Raw genomic sequence first — 18,320 nt, 5'->3', positions numbered from 1 at the left:
GCCACTCAAACTGAGGATGGGAGGTGGGTGCTCCCTAGTGAAAGAAAAATAATAAGCAGGTGGCTGCGGCTGGCGGCAGCGGGCGGCAGCGGTGGCGCTACCGGCTCCAGAGCTGCCTCGCGCGGCCGGGCGGGCAGCGCCGCTCAGGCTCGGGCTCGCGCTGGGCCCGGCGCGGCCTCGGGGCTGCCCATGGGGCGCGGGGGGCCGGGCCGGTGACGCCGGACGCCCATGGACGCCTCTGAGGAGCCGCTGCCGCCGGTGATCTACACCATGGAGAACAAGCCCATCGTCACCTGTGCTGGAGATCAGAATTTATTTACCTCTGTTTATCCAACGCTCTCTCAGCAGCTTCCAAGAGAACCGATGGAATGGAGAAGGTCCTATGGCTGGGCTCCCAAGATGATTCACCTAGAGTCTAACTTTGTTCAGTTCAAAGAGGAGCTGTTGCCCAAAGAAGGAAACAAAGCTCTGCTCACGTTTCCTTTCCTCCATATTTACTGGACAGAGTGCTGTGATACTGAAGTGTATAAAGCTACAGTAAAAGATGACCTCACCAAGTGGCAGAATGTTCTGAAGGCTCACAGCTCTGTGGACTGGTTAATAGTGATAGTTGAAAATGATGCCAAGAAAAAAAACAAAACCAACATCCTTCCCCGAACCTCTATTGTGGACAAAATAAGAAATGATTTTTGTAATAAACAGAGTGACAGGTGTGTTGTGCTCTCCGACCCCTTGAAGGACTCTTCTCGAACTCAGGAATCCTGGAATGCCTTCCTGACCAAACTCAGGACACTGCTGCTTATGTCTTTTACCAAAAACCTAGGCAAGTTTGAGGATGACATGAGAACCTTGAGGGAGAAGAGGACTGAGCCAGGCTGGAGCTTTTGTGAATATTTCATGGTTCAGGAGGAGCTTGCCTTTGTTTTCGAGATGCTGCAGCAGTTCGAGGATGCCCTGGCGCAGTACGACGAGCTGGACGCCCTCTTCTCTCAGTATGTCGTCAACTTCGGGGCCGGGGATGGTGCCAACTGGCTGACTTTTTTCTGCCAGCCAGTGAAGAGCTGGAACGGATTGGTCCTCCGAAAGCCCATAGATATGGAGAAGCGGGAATCGATCCAGAGGCGAGAAGCCACCCTGTTAGATCTGCGCAGTTACCTGTTCTCTCGCCAGTGCACCCTGCTGCTCTTCCTGCAGAGGCCGTGGGAGGTGGCCCAGCACGCCCTAGAGCTGCTGCACAACTGTGTGCAGGAACTGAAGCTCTTAGAAGTCTCCGTCCCGCCTGGTGCTCTGGACTGCTGGGTGTTTCTGAGCTGTCTGGAGGTGTTGCAGAGGATAGAAGGCTGCTGTGACCGGGCACAGATCGACTCAAACATTGCCCACACAGTGGGGCTGTGGAGCTATGCCACAGAAAAGTTAAAGTCCTTGGGCTATCTGTGTGGACTTGTGTCAGAGAAAGGACCGAACTCAGAAGATCTCAACAGGACGGTGGACCTTTCGGCAGGTTTGGGAGCTGAGCGGCCAGAAACAGCCAACACAGCTCAGAGTCCTTATAAGAAATTGAAAGAGGCGTTATCATCAGTGGAAGCTTTTGAGAAACACTACTTAGATTTGTCTCATGCTACCATTGAAATGTATACAAGCATTGGGAGGATTCGATCTGCTAAGTTTGTTGGAAAAGATCTGGCAGAGTTTTACATACAGAGTCTTGCTCTGTCGCCCGGGCTGGAGTGCGATGGTGCGATCTCGGCTTACTGCAACCTCCGTCTCCCGGGTTCCAGCAATTCTCCTGCCTCAGCCTCCCAAGTAGCTGGGATTACAGGCACCTTCCACCATGCCCGGCTAATTTTTCCTCCATCCTCATCATTTTGTTTTTCAGTTTCTTCTGAAAACCAGTGGAGAGCTTTTCTGCTTGTTACTCTTAATAACTAGTATTGGTCTTTGAGGTTCTTTTATTTAATTAAACATCTAAATTTTTGTAACTAAGTTTACTTAAAGAATTCTAAGGAAGTATAATGATGAGTAAATTGACATGTAGATTCTTAAAAAAAAAAAAAAAAAAAGAAAAGAAAAATAATAAGCAAACCCATAATAAGAGAACTAATGTCCATACTGCATAAGAGAAGTCACTGGGGTCCCCAGGCCACGTGTGATGAAATAGTCAAGAATTATCAGTGTATAGGGATTTATACCCTTGCTAAATAAGTGTGAGGAGGTTACGTAACCTGCCAGAGAATAAACACAAAGGTAGTTAGAAAGCAGACTACTGAGGGAAAACTTCCTAGGTTTAGGCCATTTCAAAGCATTCCTGTATTTAGGCGGGACTATTGACCTTCCTACTGTGGAAACCAAAAAACAATTCTGAAGAAATAATATACTGGCCATATCCTCCACCTTGTCATGCCTTAGGTTAAAAGAACTTCTAACTCAAACCCTGCCTCTTAAGTTCAAGTTCACCACTTCCAGCCTAGCAAATCGGTGCTAATTAAGACTTAAAAAGAAGACAAGCTCTACCCAAGCTGGGAAGGTCCCCATCATGTACTCCTAATCACTGTAACAGCCATATGAACAGCTGAACAGGGGTGGACACATGACACTCCAGTCACAGACTGGTAAAAGAACCCCCAGAAGGAAGGGAAAAGGGTAGATGGGGAGTGTATAAATCACCTGAGGAAGGCTTAAAGCTAACTCTAAGGAAAACCTAAGAGGAAGCTATGAGCAGCCCCTGTCACTGGGGGTAAATATTGTTAGGATTAATCCTAATACAAGGCATGAAAAGAGACATAAGTATTGGCTAGGCCCCAGTATTAGAGGTGGAAAGTAGGGAATATCCAATCAAACTAACAGTCAACGTAACTAAGACCTCCATCCAACCAAACTATAAAATTTCATGCCTGCCAAGTCTTACTTTGTGGGAATTTAGGGAACTAAAACTAGTTGTCATGAGACAACAAATATCTGCATCCTAAAACACATCATTATTGGGCCCTCTCAGATAAGCTCTGTGCTGGCTGGAATCAGGTCTGGTGGACCACTCAATATCAAGGCTGGGTGAGTCTTCTTCCAAAAACAAACCCTTAAATAACAAAATATAAGGGCCCCATGACACCTAACTGTAGAAATTTAGAATGCAATTCCATATTAATTACCATAAACAACTCAGCTACTCTAAACCAGGAACCTTGGAGGTATGAATTAGGAATAGACAGCTCAGGAAGGAATCCCATAGGACAGTTAGCTTTTAGGCTAGTTACCAACTCCTCCCCAAGCCCACCAGGGTTACTATAACTCCCGGTCCCACTACTTCCTTTAATCCACCAGACGATGACACTAAGAAAGTAAAAATAATTACGCTAACTAACTTGAGGCAAACTTTAGAAATTAAGACTGGATATGGGGATGTAAGTGCCTGGGTTGAATGGATCAAATTTTTGGTACAAGCTCTTAATAAGGACAACTGTTATGCATGCTCAGCTGGGCGGCCTCAGACACAGGTAGTTCTGTTTCCCCTTGAATGGGATACCAATCCCAAAGGAATATGCTGGATGTTGGGTCTATAACAGGACAGGGACACATGGGGAAATAAAACCTGCAAAAGTCTATTATTGCTCTTTCCCACCTTGCAAAGGTCAGACCCTAAAAATCCCCTTGATCTCCACAGGGAATATGAACCACTCCTCTTGCTCCAATAGGCCGGTGGGAAAACTCTCAACTTGTACCCACATCCTAAATGTGGCTGGTGAGTCAAACAAAGGCAAATACCCAGCTCTTCATATACCCCAGGCTAATGTCTGGTGGTATTGTGGGAAGAAGAACTTCCTTGACCTGTTACCATAAAACTGGATTGGGACTTGTGCCTTAGTTCAATTGGCCATTCCATTCACCTTGGTATTCCATAAAATCCCTGAAAATTCACATGCCCACCAAAGTTGGAGAAATCTAACAAATTCTTGTAATCCCAACATCTATATTAACTCAATAGATGTCCCTAGAGGAGTGCCTAATAAATTTAAGAACCAAAGGACACAAAAATAAATGTGGAAATGGGGCCAGTAGGGGTAAAAAGAAAAAGAGGAGGGAATTGAAGGAAATAATGTATACAATGTTTCATTTCCAAGACAAAGTGCCTTCAATCAGCTTAGGTCAGAAAACTACAGAAAAAAAAAACAAAAAACAGGATATACTAGGCTGTTGCTTGGATAGCCAAAGCCTGCTTGTTGACTGTAGTTGCCCTCGCCCAAACCAAAAAAGTTTATCCTAAAATAAAAGTTTACTAGTTTGCAAATAGCTTGCTTTGTCTGTACTTATCAGCCTCCCCAGCTACTTAGGTCATAAGTCAGGTAATCAAGAGCCCCGAAACTAACTAGGATTGTAATACATTGTAGCCTGCAACAAAATGCAGCAAAACAACCCTAGAAAAACATCTGAAGACCCTACCCAACAGTCAATAGGCTGGGAAAATTGTAACCTTATAGTACTCATCCTATAAGGAACAGGGGAAGGGACCTGGGCAGTAGGGGACAAATTGCTTGTTAAAACCACACTGGGTGTGTCTGCCTATCAAACACCCAATCTTGTAAAACCATTAAAAGTCTCACTTTCGCTGTTCTCATTAAAAGTCTCACTTTCACTGTTCTCATTTAAAAAGTCTCACTTTCACTGTTCTCATTAAAATTCTCACTTTCGCTGTTCTCTGGCTTCCTAAGTCCATTCTTTAGGTTTGTACAGGCAAGTTTGTGTCTCACACTAAGAAACTTAGAAATGTCTTAGTTTGGTTTCTGTAGTACTGGGCAATAGTGAGAGCTAGTATTTCTACTTCACATTTTAAGAAAAACAAAGTCATTCAGACTTGGGCGAGACTATATAGAGAATTCCCTTTCGTTATCTGCTTTTTCTATTTCTTTAATTTCCAGAGGTTCACTTGCTTTCTGGAATTCTTCCCTTAGATACCCTATGTCAAAAACCAAATTTATTATTATTTTTTTTAACAAATCATTTTTTTCTTCTTTTTCCTGGTTATGTCCATTTCCCAGCCTTCCTTGCAAAATTAGGTGTGGCCAGGTGATGGTTTGGGTAATAAAGTGTTGATAGAAGTTATGTACATCATTTCTGTGTCTGGCCACCAAAATTTACATTTACCTTCCATTCTCTACTTCCATGTTGCTTGCTGGATGTTAAGAATCCAACAGAAATGTGTGGCTCTAAGGCATGGCTGGACTGTAGGTGGAAGATGCCTGGGTCTCTCATGACTGTGTGGAGCTGAATATTCCTTCTTTACTAATTGGACTTAAACAAGTAAGACATAATTCTACTTTGTCAAGCCATTGAACTTTTCAGATTGTCTGTTACAGTAATTGGCCATGCCTGTCTAATAACATATTTTCTCTTAAATCATATTTTCTTCTAGCATCTCTGATCTATGATAGCACCATTTCACTACTGCTCAGTTAGGATGCTGTGAGTTCCCCTGAAGTATTTTCCCTTGTCTCTTATTCCTAATTAGTCAACATCCCTTGCTCTTTGTTACTACTCTTACTTCTATGGTTTAGATTATCATCCTTTCCTGATTAGTCTATTAAAAGCACACCCTGAATGGTCTTCCTGTTTTCTATCTTGCCTACCTCCAACTTATCCTCTATACTGCCCACCATGTTTCTTTTGAAAACACAGATCTAATCCAATAACTCTTTCATTTTAAAACTTATTCTTTCCATTTAATATGAACTCAAATTCTAGAATTACAACAAGATCCCACTCTTGATATATATTTGAAAGAATAGAAAACAGGATTTTAAACAGGTATCTACACCTCCTTATTCACTGAAGGGTTACTCAAAATAGCCAGATATGAAAACAACCTACATGTCCATTGATAGGTGAATGGATAAAGAAAATATGGTATACACACACACATACACACACACACACACACACACACACACACACAATGGAATATTATTTAGCCTCAAAAAGAAGGAACTCCTGCCATATGTGACAACATGAATAAACCTGGAGGACATTATACTAAGTGAAATTAGGCAGTCACAGAAGGACAGATAAGTGCTGCATGGTTCCACTTATATGAGGTATCTAAAAAGTCAAACTCATAGAAATAGTGAGTAGAATGGTGGTATCTGAGGCCAGGGAAAGGGGAAAATGGGGAGTTGCCAACCAATGGGTGTAAATTTTCAGTTACATAGGATGAATAACTTCTAGATAAATGCTGGACAAATTGTGCCTGTAGTTAACAATAGCACATTGTACACATAAAAATCTGTTAAGAGAGTAGATCTCATGTCAACTGTCCTTACCACAATTTCCAAAACACCAATTTTTAAACTGTATCATTCATTTGAACTCCCTCATAATCCATGCATTCCCTATCTGTCACATGTATTTCTAACGATACAACTAAGGCTCTAAATACCAAAATAACAAAAACAAAAATCAGAGGTATACTTGTGCCCTAATAGAGCACATTTTTTACACTTTAACTTCTCTACATATGATATTTACCCAGGCTGAAATGCCCTTTCTTTTCTGACACAAGTTTTACACAATTCTTCCACAGTATTTACCCAGCCCAAAAATGCCTTTCCATTTTCTGACACAATTTCATTCTCATAATAAGGATCAATTAAATAATCACCTTTTCTCTTCCTTCGAACCTCTTAAACTGATTTAATTGTTCTCTCCTCTGCATTCTGCTACAATGTTTATTCTTCTGGATTTCAATTATATCTCTGTAAGTGTCTCCCAATTGACTGCAAGATTCTGGAGGGCAAGAAACAGGTCTTATTTATCCTTGGATACTCTGTGCCCACTTTAGCAACAAAGGAGGCACTCAAAAAAGATTTGTAGGATAAATTTTTAACTATCATGTAAATCATGATCAAAGTAAAATGTGGTCTTATTTTCATTATGGGACTATCTTAGCAGAAATGTGTAAATCCCATCTTGTGATAGCTATGATAATAAAGACTAACCTATTTTGATAATAATAATGATTACTAACATTTAATGAATGTTTATTATGTGCTTGGCACTCTGCTAAATTCTTTATGTGTTTCATTTCATTTTATCCATACAATAACTCTATGAAATAAATGTTATTATTATTAAATATTTCCATTTTAAAATAATGTATTAACTTTGTGTGAAGTCATAAACAAATAACAACTAAGCCCCTCCTACAGGAGTTACTGAGTAAGGTACAATTGATTTTGCCCCCAACGTGACAAACCATTTGAGGATATTCAAAGGTCTTTCTTGACTACTAACGATTTAAAAAGTTTATTTTATTTTAATTTCTGGAATACATGTGCAGGACATAAAGGTTTTTGAATAGGTAAACGTGTGCCATGGTGGTTTGCTGCACCTATCAACCCATCCCCTAGGTATTAAGCCCCACAGACGACTAAAGCTTTATTTTTTATAAATATCCATAGGATAATAGGGAACTTGGAAATTTCTATTCAAAATTATTTTAAGATAATTTTTCTTTCCATAGGCGTTTGTGAGGTTCTTCCGACATCTTTGGAGACAGCTAGGTACAGGATAAATCTTTGAGCAAATCATCATGCATTTTAAGAGTATTCAGAAAAGTCAAGTGCATTGCTGTGGCAGGTTAGGGAAACCAACCATGTGATCAGAGGGTTGAAACTTTCAGTCTCACCCTTCAACCTCTAGGGAGGCCAGAGTAGCTGAAGGTTGAGTTGATCACCAATGGCCAATGATATAATCAAAAATGCCCGTCTAATGAAGCCTCCATAAAAGCCCAAAAAGGCAATATTTGGAGAGCTTCCAGATAGCTGAACTCATAAAGGTCCCCGGAGGGCAGCGACACCTGAGAGGGTGTGGAAGCTCTACAACCCTTCCCCCTACCTCGCCCTATGCATCTCTTCCATCTGGCTGTTCCTCTGTATCTTTTGCAATATGCTTTAAATTGTTAAACATAAGTATTTCCCTGAGTTCTGCGAACTGCTCTAACAAATTAATTGAACACAACATAGAGGTTGTGGGATTTATATATCAAGTCAAAACACAGGTCACTCACTATCTGTACTTGCCACTGGCATCTGATGTGGGGGCGGATAGTCTTCTGGAACCGAATCTTTAATCTGCGGACTCAACCATCTAGCCAGGTAGATAGTGTCAGAATTGAATTGATTAGAGGATCCCCACCTGGTCCACCAGAGACTGTGCTGCTGGAGAATTGGTACTGGGGGGCAACCTCCACACATCTGGTGTCAGAAGTGTGGTGAATATAACCATATAAGAGAAAGAGAAAACACTCTTTATCTCTATGTATATGCCACCCAAATTCCATCACATCCTGGAAAATCTCCTTTTATCATATCCGTTTAAAATCCTCTCTCCTTCTGAGTCCTATGGAACCTATTGCCTGCTTAGTTGCCACTTTTCACTATTGCCTTATGCATTTTCATTTTTTAAATTTTATTTTTCTGTTGATACATAACAGAGGTACATATTTTGGGGTACACATGATAATTCAATACACTGTATGTATTTTTCATATGGACATATGTATTTTTCATCTCTAGAGGCATTGTCTCATCTTCCTAATTAGACTGTAAGTTTGTGGACTGTAGGGCCATTTTCTTTGATATCCCATAATCTCCCATAGTAAAGGGAAAGGGAAACTAACATTTACTGAATTCCTGCTCCATGCCAGGTACTATGCTATATTCTTCACATATATTATCTGGTTTAATTTTTACACTACTTTGTGAATTATGTGTTATTAACTTTATTTTAGAGATGAGGAAACTAAGGCTCAGAGAGGTTAAGTACATTACCCAATATCACACAGCTAGAAATTAACTGAATTCATATTCCAGCCTAGTCCTGTCTTCAAAGCTCCTGGTTTTCCCAATACACTTTCCACATATTAGATAATTATTGACAACAGCAATTTTCATCCATCCTCCCCCTCTAAGTGCAATTTTATAGTATTTCATGTTGGTACTGTTTCTTAACTGTTTAAAGTGCACACTATTATTTATTCAAGTAGGTTGCCACCTTTGTGGGCAATACTATGTTCCATGCTTTGTGCCTTCATGTATATGCATTTCTCTGCAAATAGAGAGCCTTTGATATATATTTGCAGGATGCTTGACCAATGAAAGTCTTTTTAAAAACATAAATTTAAATAAAGAATCAATTAAAGCATGTTTTAAAATTTTTACACATGAGCAAAAAGAATAAAACTGAATTTAACAAATATTCTCTTTAGCCATCAAAACTCCTGATAGCCTCAATTATATTCACCCAGGTGACTTGTATTTCACTATTCTCTATTTAAAAAAAAAAGTCTACAAAGTCATGTCACCTGACAATTGAAATAGCTCTAAATCTCCTGGCAAACTAAATTCCCAAGAAAATCCACCCCTTATGAAATAAAACTATAGTGAAGAGGGAAATGTATTAAATTTTTATTACGGAGTCTTTTTTTATTATAAGTTCTGGGGTACATGTGCAAACATGCAGGTTTGTTACATAAGTATATATGTGCCATGGTTGTTTGCTGCATCCATCACTCTGTCATCTACATTAGGTATTTCTCCTAATGCTATCCCTCCCCTAGCCCCCCAACCAGCCCCAGTGTGTGATGTTCCCCTCCCTGTGTCCATGTGTTCTCATTGTTTAACTGCCACTTACGAGTGAGAACATGTGGTGTTTCATTTTATGTTCTTGTACGTAGTCATTTTAAAGTATTTTATGATGCTTACATATTGGTCAATGATAACCTCCTGGGATCCACGTTAATGTATTCCAAATGTACTCATGAAATCAGCTCAAATTTTATTGTCTTCTCCCTCATTTAGCCATGTATGCAAATTTATCTACCACCTCAACTCCACTTGTTACTTTTGGCTCTGCTGGATTGATGTTGGGTATGGATGTTCTGAAACTAACAATATTGAGAGATGACTTTTGGGGTTTCTGAGCAGCTGAAGTGCCTGAGAGTGGCAGGTGTGGCAAAGTGGAAGGCAGCAGTGAGGGAGCTCACTGTAGCAGGTCAGCAGCTTTTCTAAATTAGTTGCAGTAATGTTTTCCCACCACTGGAGTAGATAAGGGAGCTTTGGATGGAGCTGCTGCTATGCTCATGGCCAGAAGTTCAGGATCTGTAATTCTACAGTAATTGCAATTTTTTTCTAGTACCTCAAAAGGCTGCACACATGCAGTGGATACTATATCTCAATCAGATCCTGGATTTGTGACTTGTTGTGCTTGAAATTTGATATTTCATATACCAGCAAGGGGCCTGGAGCTTCTCACAACCAGCTCAGGGTTGCCATGGTTATGCTTGCCCCTTTGGACCACTTTGTAATGAGGTTATTTGTGAGAGGATCTTTTGTTGTTGTTATTGAGTTGTTTCAGTTCCTAGTAAATTCTGGATATTAGTCCCTTGTCGGATGTGTGGTTTGCAAATATTTATTCACATTCACATTCTGCAGATTGTCTGTTCATTCTGTGGATTTTTTTTTTGGAGACAGAGGCTCTCTGTCACCTAGGCTGGAGTGCAGTGGCATGATCTAGGCTCACTACAACCTTCACCTCCCAGGTTCAAGTGATTCTCGTGCCTCAGCCTCCCAAGTAGCTAGAATTACAGGCTTCTGCCACCACACCCAGCTAATTTTTGCATTTTTAGTAGAGACAGAGTTCTGCCATGTTGTTCAGGCTGGTCTTGAACTCCTGACCTCAAGTTGTTTGCCCACCTTAGCCTCCCAAAGTACTGGACCATCACGCCTGGCCAATTATTTATTTTGCTGTGCAGAAGCTTTTTAGTTCAACTAAGTCCCATTTGTCTATTTTGATGTCCTAGTGCTTTTGATGTCCTAGTCGTGAATACTTTGCATAAGCCAATTTTTGGGGGTTAATTTTTGTATATGTTGTGAAGAGTCCAACTTCGCACATCTGCAAGTGAATATCCAGTTGTCCTAGCACCATTTGTTGAAAATGTTATTCTTTCCCTATTGAATTATTTGGACACTCTTGTCAATTGATCAAATATGTAAGAGTCTATTTCTAGATTCTCACTTCTGGTGTATACATCTATCCTTATACTAGTAACATACTATCTTGATTACTGTTGCCCGGTAGTAGGTTTTGAAATTGGTGTGCATGAGTCCTCCAAATTTATTCCCCCTCTTCAAGATTGTTTTAGCTATTCTGGGTCTCTTGAAATTTCCATATGAATTTGAAGATCAGCTTGCCAATTTCTGCAAAAAAGGCTGCTGGAATTTTTATAGAGACTATTTTGAAACTGTGTATCTGTGGAATGTTGCCATCTTAACAATACTAAGCCTTCCAATCCATGAGCACAAGATGTCTTTTCATTTATTTAGATCTTTGATTTCTTTCAATTATGTTTTGTAGTTTTTCAATGTACAACATTTATACTACCTTTGTTAAATTTCTTCCTAAATAGGTGTTCTACTTGGTGTCATTATAAACGAAGTTATTTTCTTTTTTTTATTGTTGGATGCTGCTAGGGTATCGAAATAAAGTTTTTTTATATATTGATCTTATATCTACATCCTTGCTGAATTCATTTCCTAGTTTAATAATTTGCACATGTGTGTGGCAGTGGTGGGAGAGGATACCTTAGGATTTTCTATATTTAAGATTATGTCACTGTGAATAGAGACATTTTCACTTCTTTCTTTCCAATTTGGATGCCTTTTATTCCTTTTTCTTGCTTAATTTCCCTAACTAGAACCTCCAGTACAATATTGAATAAAAGTGTCAAGAGCAGACATCCTTGACTTGTTTCTGATCTTAAGGAGAATTATTTCAATGTTTAGTCATTGAATATGTTGTTAACTGTGAATTTTTTTCTAGGTATAAGTAGAAGGTTATGTTATTGTTTTGAGATTCTATTTCTTTTTTCATACAGGTATTTTACAGCTATAAATTCTCCTCTAAGCATTCTGTGCTGCATTCCATAAATTTTAGTATGTTGCATTTTTGTGTTCATTCATCTCAAAGTATTTTCTAGTTTTCCTTGAGATTTGACTCACTCATGATTTAGGAGTATGTTGTTTAATTTCTACATATTTGTGAATTTTCCAAATTTCCTTCTGTTTTCTAATTTCTGATTTCTAATTTCATTCCATCATGGCCAGAGACTATAATTCAAAGGATGTTAATCGTTTTAAATGTGTTTTGGCTTGTTTTATGGCCTAGTACATGTTTTGTGCTAGAGAATAATCCAGATGTGCTTGAGAAGGATGTGTATTGTATTGTTGATAAAGGGTTCTACAGATGTCTGTTAGGTTGAGTTTTCACAAACTATGCGACAATACACAAATAATATTGTTCAAGTCTTTTATTCCCTTGTTAATCTTCTGTCTGATTGTGCTACCCATTATTGAAATTGGTGCAATAAAGTTTCTGACTCTAATTATTGAATTTTCTGTATCTTTCCTCAAATTTGTCCATTTTTGCTGCATACACTTTGGATATAAGCTGTGAGTTGGATATCTGCATTTTCTGTTTGCTGAATCATTTGGAATTAAGTTTCAGACATAGTGACACTTTACCTCCAAGTACTTTAGCATGCATCTCCTAAGAACAAGGACTTCTCCATCAAAACCACAGTACTATCACCACACCTAAGAAAAATTAACAACAATTCCACGAAAGTGGGATAACTACTTCATATTCAAATTTCCCCAAGGTTGTTTTTACAGGTGTAACTACTTTTTTATTTACCCAGCTGAGGGTTCAGTCAAGGTTTGCATTTTATAATGGGTTTCTTTAAGTGTTTCCTGATAAGCACTTTCAACAAAAAATAAAAGCTTATTTTCTTCATCTGATTCAGCAACTGCTGTCTCAAACCAATAAACGAACATTATAGAGATGGGTTTAGGATTAAATAATAAATAACCTTAAAGGCCTCCTTGCTATGCTCACGTGGGAAGTGGGGTTGCTAGGGTCAGAGGCTGGCCCAGACTTGCACCTGAAGCCTGCCTTGTTTGCAGTGGCACTGGGTCTCCGCCTTGCAATTTGGGGTGTCTCTTAAAATGGCCCCCCAGGGATATGATGGAAAGTAAAGACAAAAGCGTCACCCAACAGAGTTGCTCCTGGTGCTGGGTCCCCTAGTCACCATGGGGGTGCTCTGCCTTTGGTGGGGGGCCTCATTTTCAGGCCCCCTCACGTTGCATTGCCTTGTGGTTCTCAGGGCCTTTCTCTTTGCCACTTTGCTGCTGCAGCCCCATTTATGTTACAGAAACCACCAACATCGAGGGGGCCAGGGTCCTGCTTCCAAGTGTTTAGCGGAGCCGCCTAGCTTTGGCCAAGCCACAGCGTGAGAAGGCAGCATGTGCATCATGGGGAGAGGTAGAAGTTGGGTGAGGTAGGGTCCCAGCCGGGCCTGCAGCCCAGGCTGACTTTCTTTTGGTGGGGGGGCTCGAGGTGGACGTGGTAGGTAAGGAAACCCCTGCAGCTGAGTGTGCTGTGGGGCCCTGGGCTGGCTGTCCTGGAGCAGAAGATGAGGCCTGGGCTGCAGCTGAAGCAGCTAGATCTGAAGATGAACGAGCCCGCTTCAAGCCGCGGGTTCCCTGCTGCTGCCCATGAAGGACCACAGGTTTGGGCTGGGTGGTGGCTGCAGCGGTAATGGGAAGTTTCAGTCCTGGGCTGGGACCACTGACCCTCTGTCCGGCCAGGGTGGTGGTGTCCTTTCCGGAGGCTGTGCTGGGGCCCTGGGCTGGCTGTCTTGGAGCAGAAGATGAGGCCTGGGCTGCAGCTGAAGCAGCTAGATCTGAAGATGAACGAGCCCGCTTCAAGCCGCGGGTTCCCTGCTGCTGCCCATGAAGGACCACAGGTTTGGGCTGGGTGGTGGCTGCAGCGGTAACGGGAAGTTTCAGTCCTGGGCTGGGACCACTGACCCTCTGTCCGGCCAGGGTGGTGGTGTCCTTTCCGGAGGCTGCGCTGGGGCCCTGGGCTGGCTGTCTTGGAGCAGAAGATGAGGCCTGGGCTGCAGCTGAAGCAGCTAGATCTGAAGATGAACGAGCCCGCTTCAAGCCGCGGGTTCCCTGCTGCTGCCCATGAAGGACCACAGGTTTGGGCTGGGTGGTGGCTGCAGCGGTAATGGGAAGTTTCAGTCCTGGGCTGGGACCACTGACCCTCTGTCCGGCCAGGGTGGTGGTGTCCTTTCCGGAGGCTGTGCTGGGGCCCTGGGCTGGCTGTCTTGGAGCAGAAGATGAGGCCTGGGCTGCAGCTGAAGCAGCTAGATCTGAAGATGAACGAGCCCGCTTCAAGCCGCGGGTTCCCTGCTGCTGCCCATGAAGGACCACAGGTTTGGGCTGGGTGGTGGCTGCAGCGGTAATGGGAAGTTTCAGTCCTGGGCTGGGACCACTGACCCTCTGTCCGGCCAGGGTGGTGGTGTCCTTTCCTGAGGCTGTGCTGGGGCCCTGGGCTGGCTGTCTTGGAGCAGAAGATGAGGCCTGGGCTGCAGCTGAAGCAGCTAGATCTGAAGATGGACGAGCCCGCTTCAAGGTGCTGCTTGCAGCTGGGAAGCGGGCAGGAATCAGCGAGGTGACCTGGGCTGAGTCCCGGGAGTGTGCAGAGGTGGCAGGAAGGGGGTCTGAGGAGGAGACCAAGGGGCCTGCTGACTTGCGCTTCCTCCCAGACACAGGAGGTCTAGAGGGGGACCCTGCAGCAGATGGTAGGAGGGCCACGGGGTCCCGGCGGTCTTGGGACTTGCATCTCTCCTGCTGTGCATCCCTGCTGGGTGCTTTAGGGACAGAAGGCAAAGAAGACGTCCCTGTTGCAGGTGAGGCCAAAGCGTGGGAAAGCAGTGAGGCTCTGCACTCAATGATGCCCTTGGCCTCACCCCGCAGTGCACTGTCAATGCACAGCAACGCCACCTTTTTCTCCAGGTCCAGGTCTTCAGCAGTGACCCGGAACCCCAGCTGTAAGGGAGGTGACAGCATCAGAGGCTCCCCTTGCCTGCGTGGCAGCAGAGGGAACTTTCGTCTAGGAGGCCTAGAGGCCTGAGATGTCTGGGAGCCACTCCTGGGGGCCGGTTTCTCCCCAGGTGCTGAATCTGCCGCCTTTTCACACTGGGTCTGACCCCGAGAGACAGCCGGAGGGCTGACCTCACTCACTGTCTTTGAAGACGTGAGGGGCAGCTGGCAGTGGGATGAGGCTGGCCCCTTCCTCCTCTTTAGCCACGGGAAACCTCCCGTGGAGCTGTAGGAGCTGGAGATGGCATTTCGTTGGGTGCAGCAGCTCATCCCGGAGGGCTGGTATTTCTTATCAGATGGGATTTCTGACCTCTGGGTATGGAGGTCTCTGTGCAGGGGCCCAGGCCTGGGCACGAAGGGAGAGAGGCCTCCATTGTCCCGCAGCGGCCTAAATGCAGACCGTGCATCCCTGGTGCCCTCAGGGCCCCCTTTCTGATCATCAGGCTTCTCTTGGGCTCTGGGGTCCTTGTCCTGCACAGGCATCCCTGTCCCACTCACCTTGAGGGCCCTCGACATGATCTTCTCTGGATAGGAACGTGGGGCACAGCTGGGTGTTGTGGGCCCCGAAACGGTGACTACCTGCTCCAGTGCCTCACTAAGAGTCCTTAGGCTCAGTGCACTCGCTGAGCTGCAGGACATTCTGCTATTGCGACCACACAGCACTGGCTTGCTGCGGTACCTGTGCCTCAAATTGAAGGCAGGATCGCCAGAACGGAACACAGGGCTTGTAGGATACAGAAAACCTTGGAGTTCTTTCGACACCAGGCTGATTCCGTGTGTCTGGGTACTCGTAGGATGGCTTGCCACTCCGTCCAGGGGCAGGAGCAACGGAGAGGTCCCACAAGGAAAATGAACTGAGGGATGCGGGCAGCAGGCTCAAGGCACCTGAGTCCTACTGGCCGGTCCTCGGCCCCGGGACGGGACCGGGACAGGGATAAGGGGCACAGAGTGTCCAGGTAACCGCTCCTGGGAGCAGTGGGGTATTTTCAGACCCTTGAACTCTCGAGAGCTGGGCTCTGAGCGTCCTCTTGTCTGCTGCCAACTCGGCCGAAGGCTAAGAGAACATTCTCCTGTTGCCAGGAAACGCATCATTCAAATCTGAGCGGTTGTGACATCGACAGATGAGAGTCACAATCAGTGATCTGCAGGTGACAGATCCGCACCGGAGGTGCGACCTTACAGGATTCCCGGGACAAGGTATGCGCGCCAGGCACCCGCTGGCAATGCGGAGTCGGCGGACACAATATGAGTGCGAGGCACCTGCGGGCAATGGTGGCGGGGGAGGGCGCGGGGGTAGAGAGGGTGCCTGATAGGTACTGGAAGGAGAGGCGCGCACACAAAGGACGCCAGACCTTAACGGTTTGGCCGGCAAGGTTCGCGCGCAAGGCACCTGATGGCAACGGAAGGGGTGGCGCGCGCATGAGGTACTGTAGGGAGAGGCGCGCGCACTAAGGACCTGGGACCTTAACGGATTGGCGCGGCAAGGTACGGGCACAAGGCACCTACTGGCAACTGCGGGATCGGGGGCGGGGTAGGGAGCGGTGCGCGCACTAGGTACTGGAGGGAGAGGCGAGCATAAAGGGCTCGGAATCTTAACGGATTGGCGTGGCAAGACACGTGCACAAGGCACTTGCTGGCAAGGGCAGGAAAATGGGGGTCCGGGCCGGGCGCGCGAAATAGGTACTGGAGAGAGAGGCGAGCACAAAGGACCCGGGACGTTAAGGGATCAGGGCGGCGAGGTATGCGCAAAAGGCACCTGCTGGCAGGAGCGGAAGAGGGGTCGATGTACACGCGCGAGGCACCTGCTGGCAATGGGGGGCGGGGGACAACCGAGGCGGGCGGAGAGGGGTGCACAGTCGACCAGATAGCTCAGACTACAAGTGTGGGGACCACGCCCGGCCAATGTTTTGTATTTTTTTGTAGAGCCGGGGTTTCACCTTATTGCCGAGGCTGGTCTCGGACTCCTGAACTCGAGCAACCTTTCTGTTTCTGCCTCCAAAAGTGTTGGGATTGCAGGTATGACCCCCACCACGTCCCGCCTAAATATTTTTGAGATTCATCAAACAGGTCTCTAGATGGACCCCAACAGGTCTCTAGATGGACCCCAACCTCTGGAAGGGCTGGGCCAGGGAAAAGAATTCGCCACTTCAGGGTCTCACACCTTCCTCTCCTCCAGCACATTTCTCTCTCCCTTTGCCTCACCTTCACTTTTTCTGCTTCCTCTCTGCCAGCCTCTCCCCTTCTCTTTCTTTCTTATCTGCTTCTCTTCTCCTACCGGCCCGACCGCACCTTCCCAGTATCGCTGCTTCCTTTTCACTCACTCACTCACTCACTCACTTTTGCGTCTCGCCAGTCAGATTCACCATCCTTCTACAGTTCCCTGCATTTATGCTGCTTCCCTCCCACACCCGAACGTCTTGCTCGCTTTCTCCCTCTTCTCTATACCTGGCGAGTAAGAGCCTCCTCTGAACGCCAAGACAGGAGGGGCTGCCCTGGGTCATGGCACCGCCCCGCGGTGGGTGTGTGAAGGTCAGGGTGGCCGTGAGGCGGCGCCAGCGGCGGGAGGGAAGCTAGGTCCGGGGAAGAAGGAAGCTAGCCGAACGCTGGGCTGCCAGGATCCCGCTCCCTCACGCTCCCCGTCACCCGCCCAGGCGCACGCAGGGCACAGGCGGCGGGTGGGCGCCTTGGAGAGGCTGCCGGAGAATCTGGTGCGCCGGGCTCCACCTCAAGGAGCTCAGGGCCATCGTGCAGAACCAGCAGAGCCTCGCCGAGCGCTGTGACTCACGCCTGTAATCCCGACACTTTGGGAGACCTAGGTGGGTGGATCACGAGGTCAAGAGATTGAGACCATCCTGGCCAACACGATGAAACCCCGTCTCTACTGAAAATACGAAAATTACCTGGTAGTGGTGGCACGCGCCTGTAGTCTCAGCTACTCGGGAGGCTGAGTCAGAAGAATCGCTTGAACCTGGGACGCAGAGGTTACAGTGAGCTGAGGTCGTGCCATTGCACTCCAGCCTGGCAACAGAACGAGACTCCGTCAAAATAAAAAAGAAATAGAACCAAAAAGAACCAGCAGAGCCTTGTCCACACCCAGCGCCAGAGCGTCGACGAGCTGGAGCGGCGGCTGGAAGAGCTGAGCGTGGAGAATCGCTGCTTGTGGGAGCATCAGTTGTGTGTATCAGTAGTTCATTCTTTTTTATTGCTCAGTAGTATTCCATTATATGATATATAATCATTCTAAAATACCTATTCTGTTAATGGACATTTGGGTTGTTTCCACTTTTGGACTTTTTCCAATAAAGCTGCTATGAACACTCTTACACA

The 18,320-nt window shown here is 45.2% G+C and overlaps 2 protein-coding genes and 1 pseudogene across 7 annotated transcripts in view; 1 reads left to right on the top strand and 2 right to left on the bottom strand.

The window, feature by feature from the left end:
* The window catches only part of KLRF2 (killer cell lectin like receptor F2), a 96,416-nt gene that overhangs the window by 54,170 nt on the left and 23,926 nt on the right, over positions 1-18,320 (bottom strand). The window contains exon 1 of one of the 6 annotated variants that reach the window (XM_064377638.1): positions 17,894-18,130. The exons of the other annotated variants lie outside the window; for them this stretch is intronic. The gene's annotated coding sequence lies outside the window, so the exon portion shown is untranslated. Of the gene's footprint in view, positions 1-17,893; positions 18,131-18,320 lie in introns of those variants that run through there. 6 annotated transcript variants of the gene reach the window in all.
* LOC105734268 (trafficking protein particle complex subunit 10-like) lies at positions 210-13,302 on the top strand. Its single transcript, XM_064376664.1, has 2 exons — positions 210-1,735; positions 13,208-13,302. Exons 1-2 carry the CDS (start codon positions 229-231, stop codon positions 13,300-13,302), a joined length of 1,602 nt encoding a protein of 533 aa, XP_064232734.1. The 5' UTR covers positions 210-228.
* LOC135275224 (putative POM121-like protein 1) lies at positions 13,299-16,082 on the bottom strand (annotated as a pseudogene).

This window comes from Aotus nancymaae, unplaced genomic scaffold (genome assembly GCF_030222135.1).
Source record: "Aotus nancymaae isolate 86718 unplaced genomic scaffold, 86718_ANA_hifiasm-v0.15.2.pri h1tg000016l, whole genome shotgun sequence".
NCBI lineage: Eukaryota > Metazoa > Chordata > Mammalia > Primates > Aotidae > Aotus > Aotus nancymaae.
Note: the sequence above shows the minus strand (reverse complement) of the source record. Positions and strands in the feature narration are given on the sequence as shown.

Bases quoted from the DNA above. Each gene is read 5' to 3' on its own strand.
- LOC105734268 (XM_064376664.1), top strand. From the start codon at position 229: ATGGACGCCTCTGAGGAGCCGCTGCCGCCGGTGATCTACACCATGGAG. The intron at 1,736-13,207 runs GTGCGATCTCGG...TGTGGTTCTCAG, and splicing joins GCCCGGGCTGGAGTGCGATG to GGCCTTTCTCTTTGCCACTT.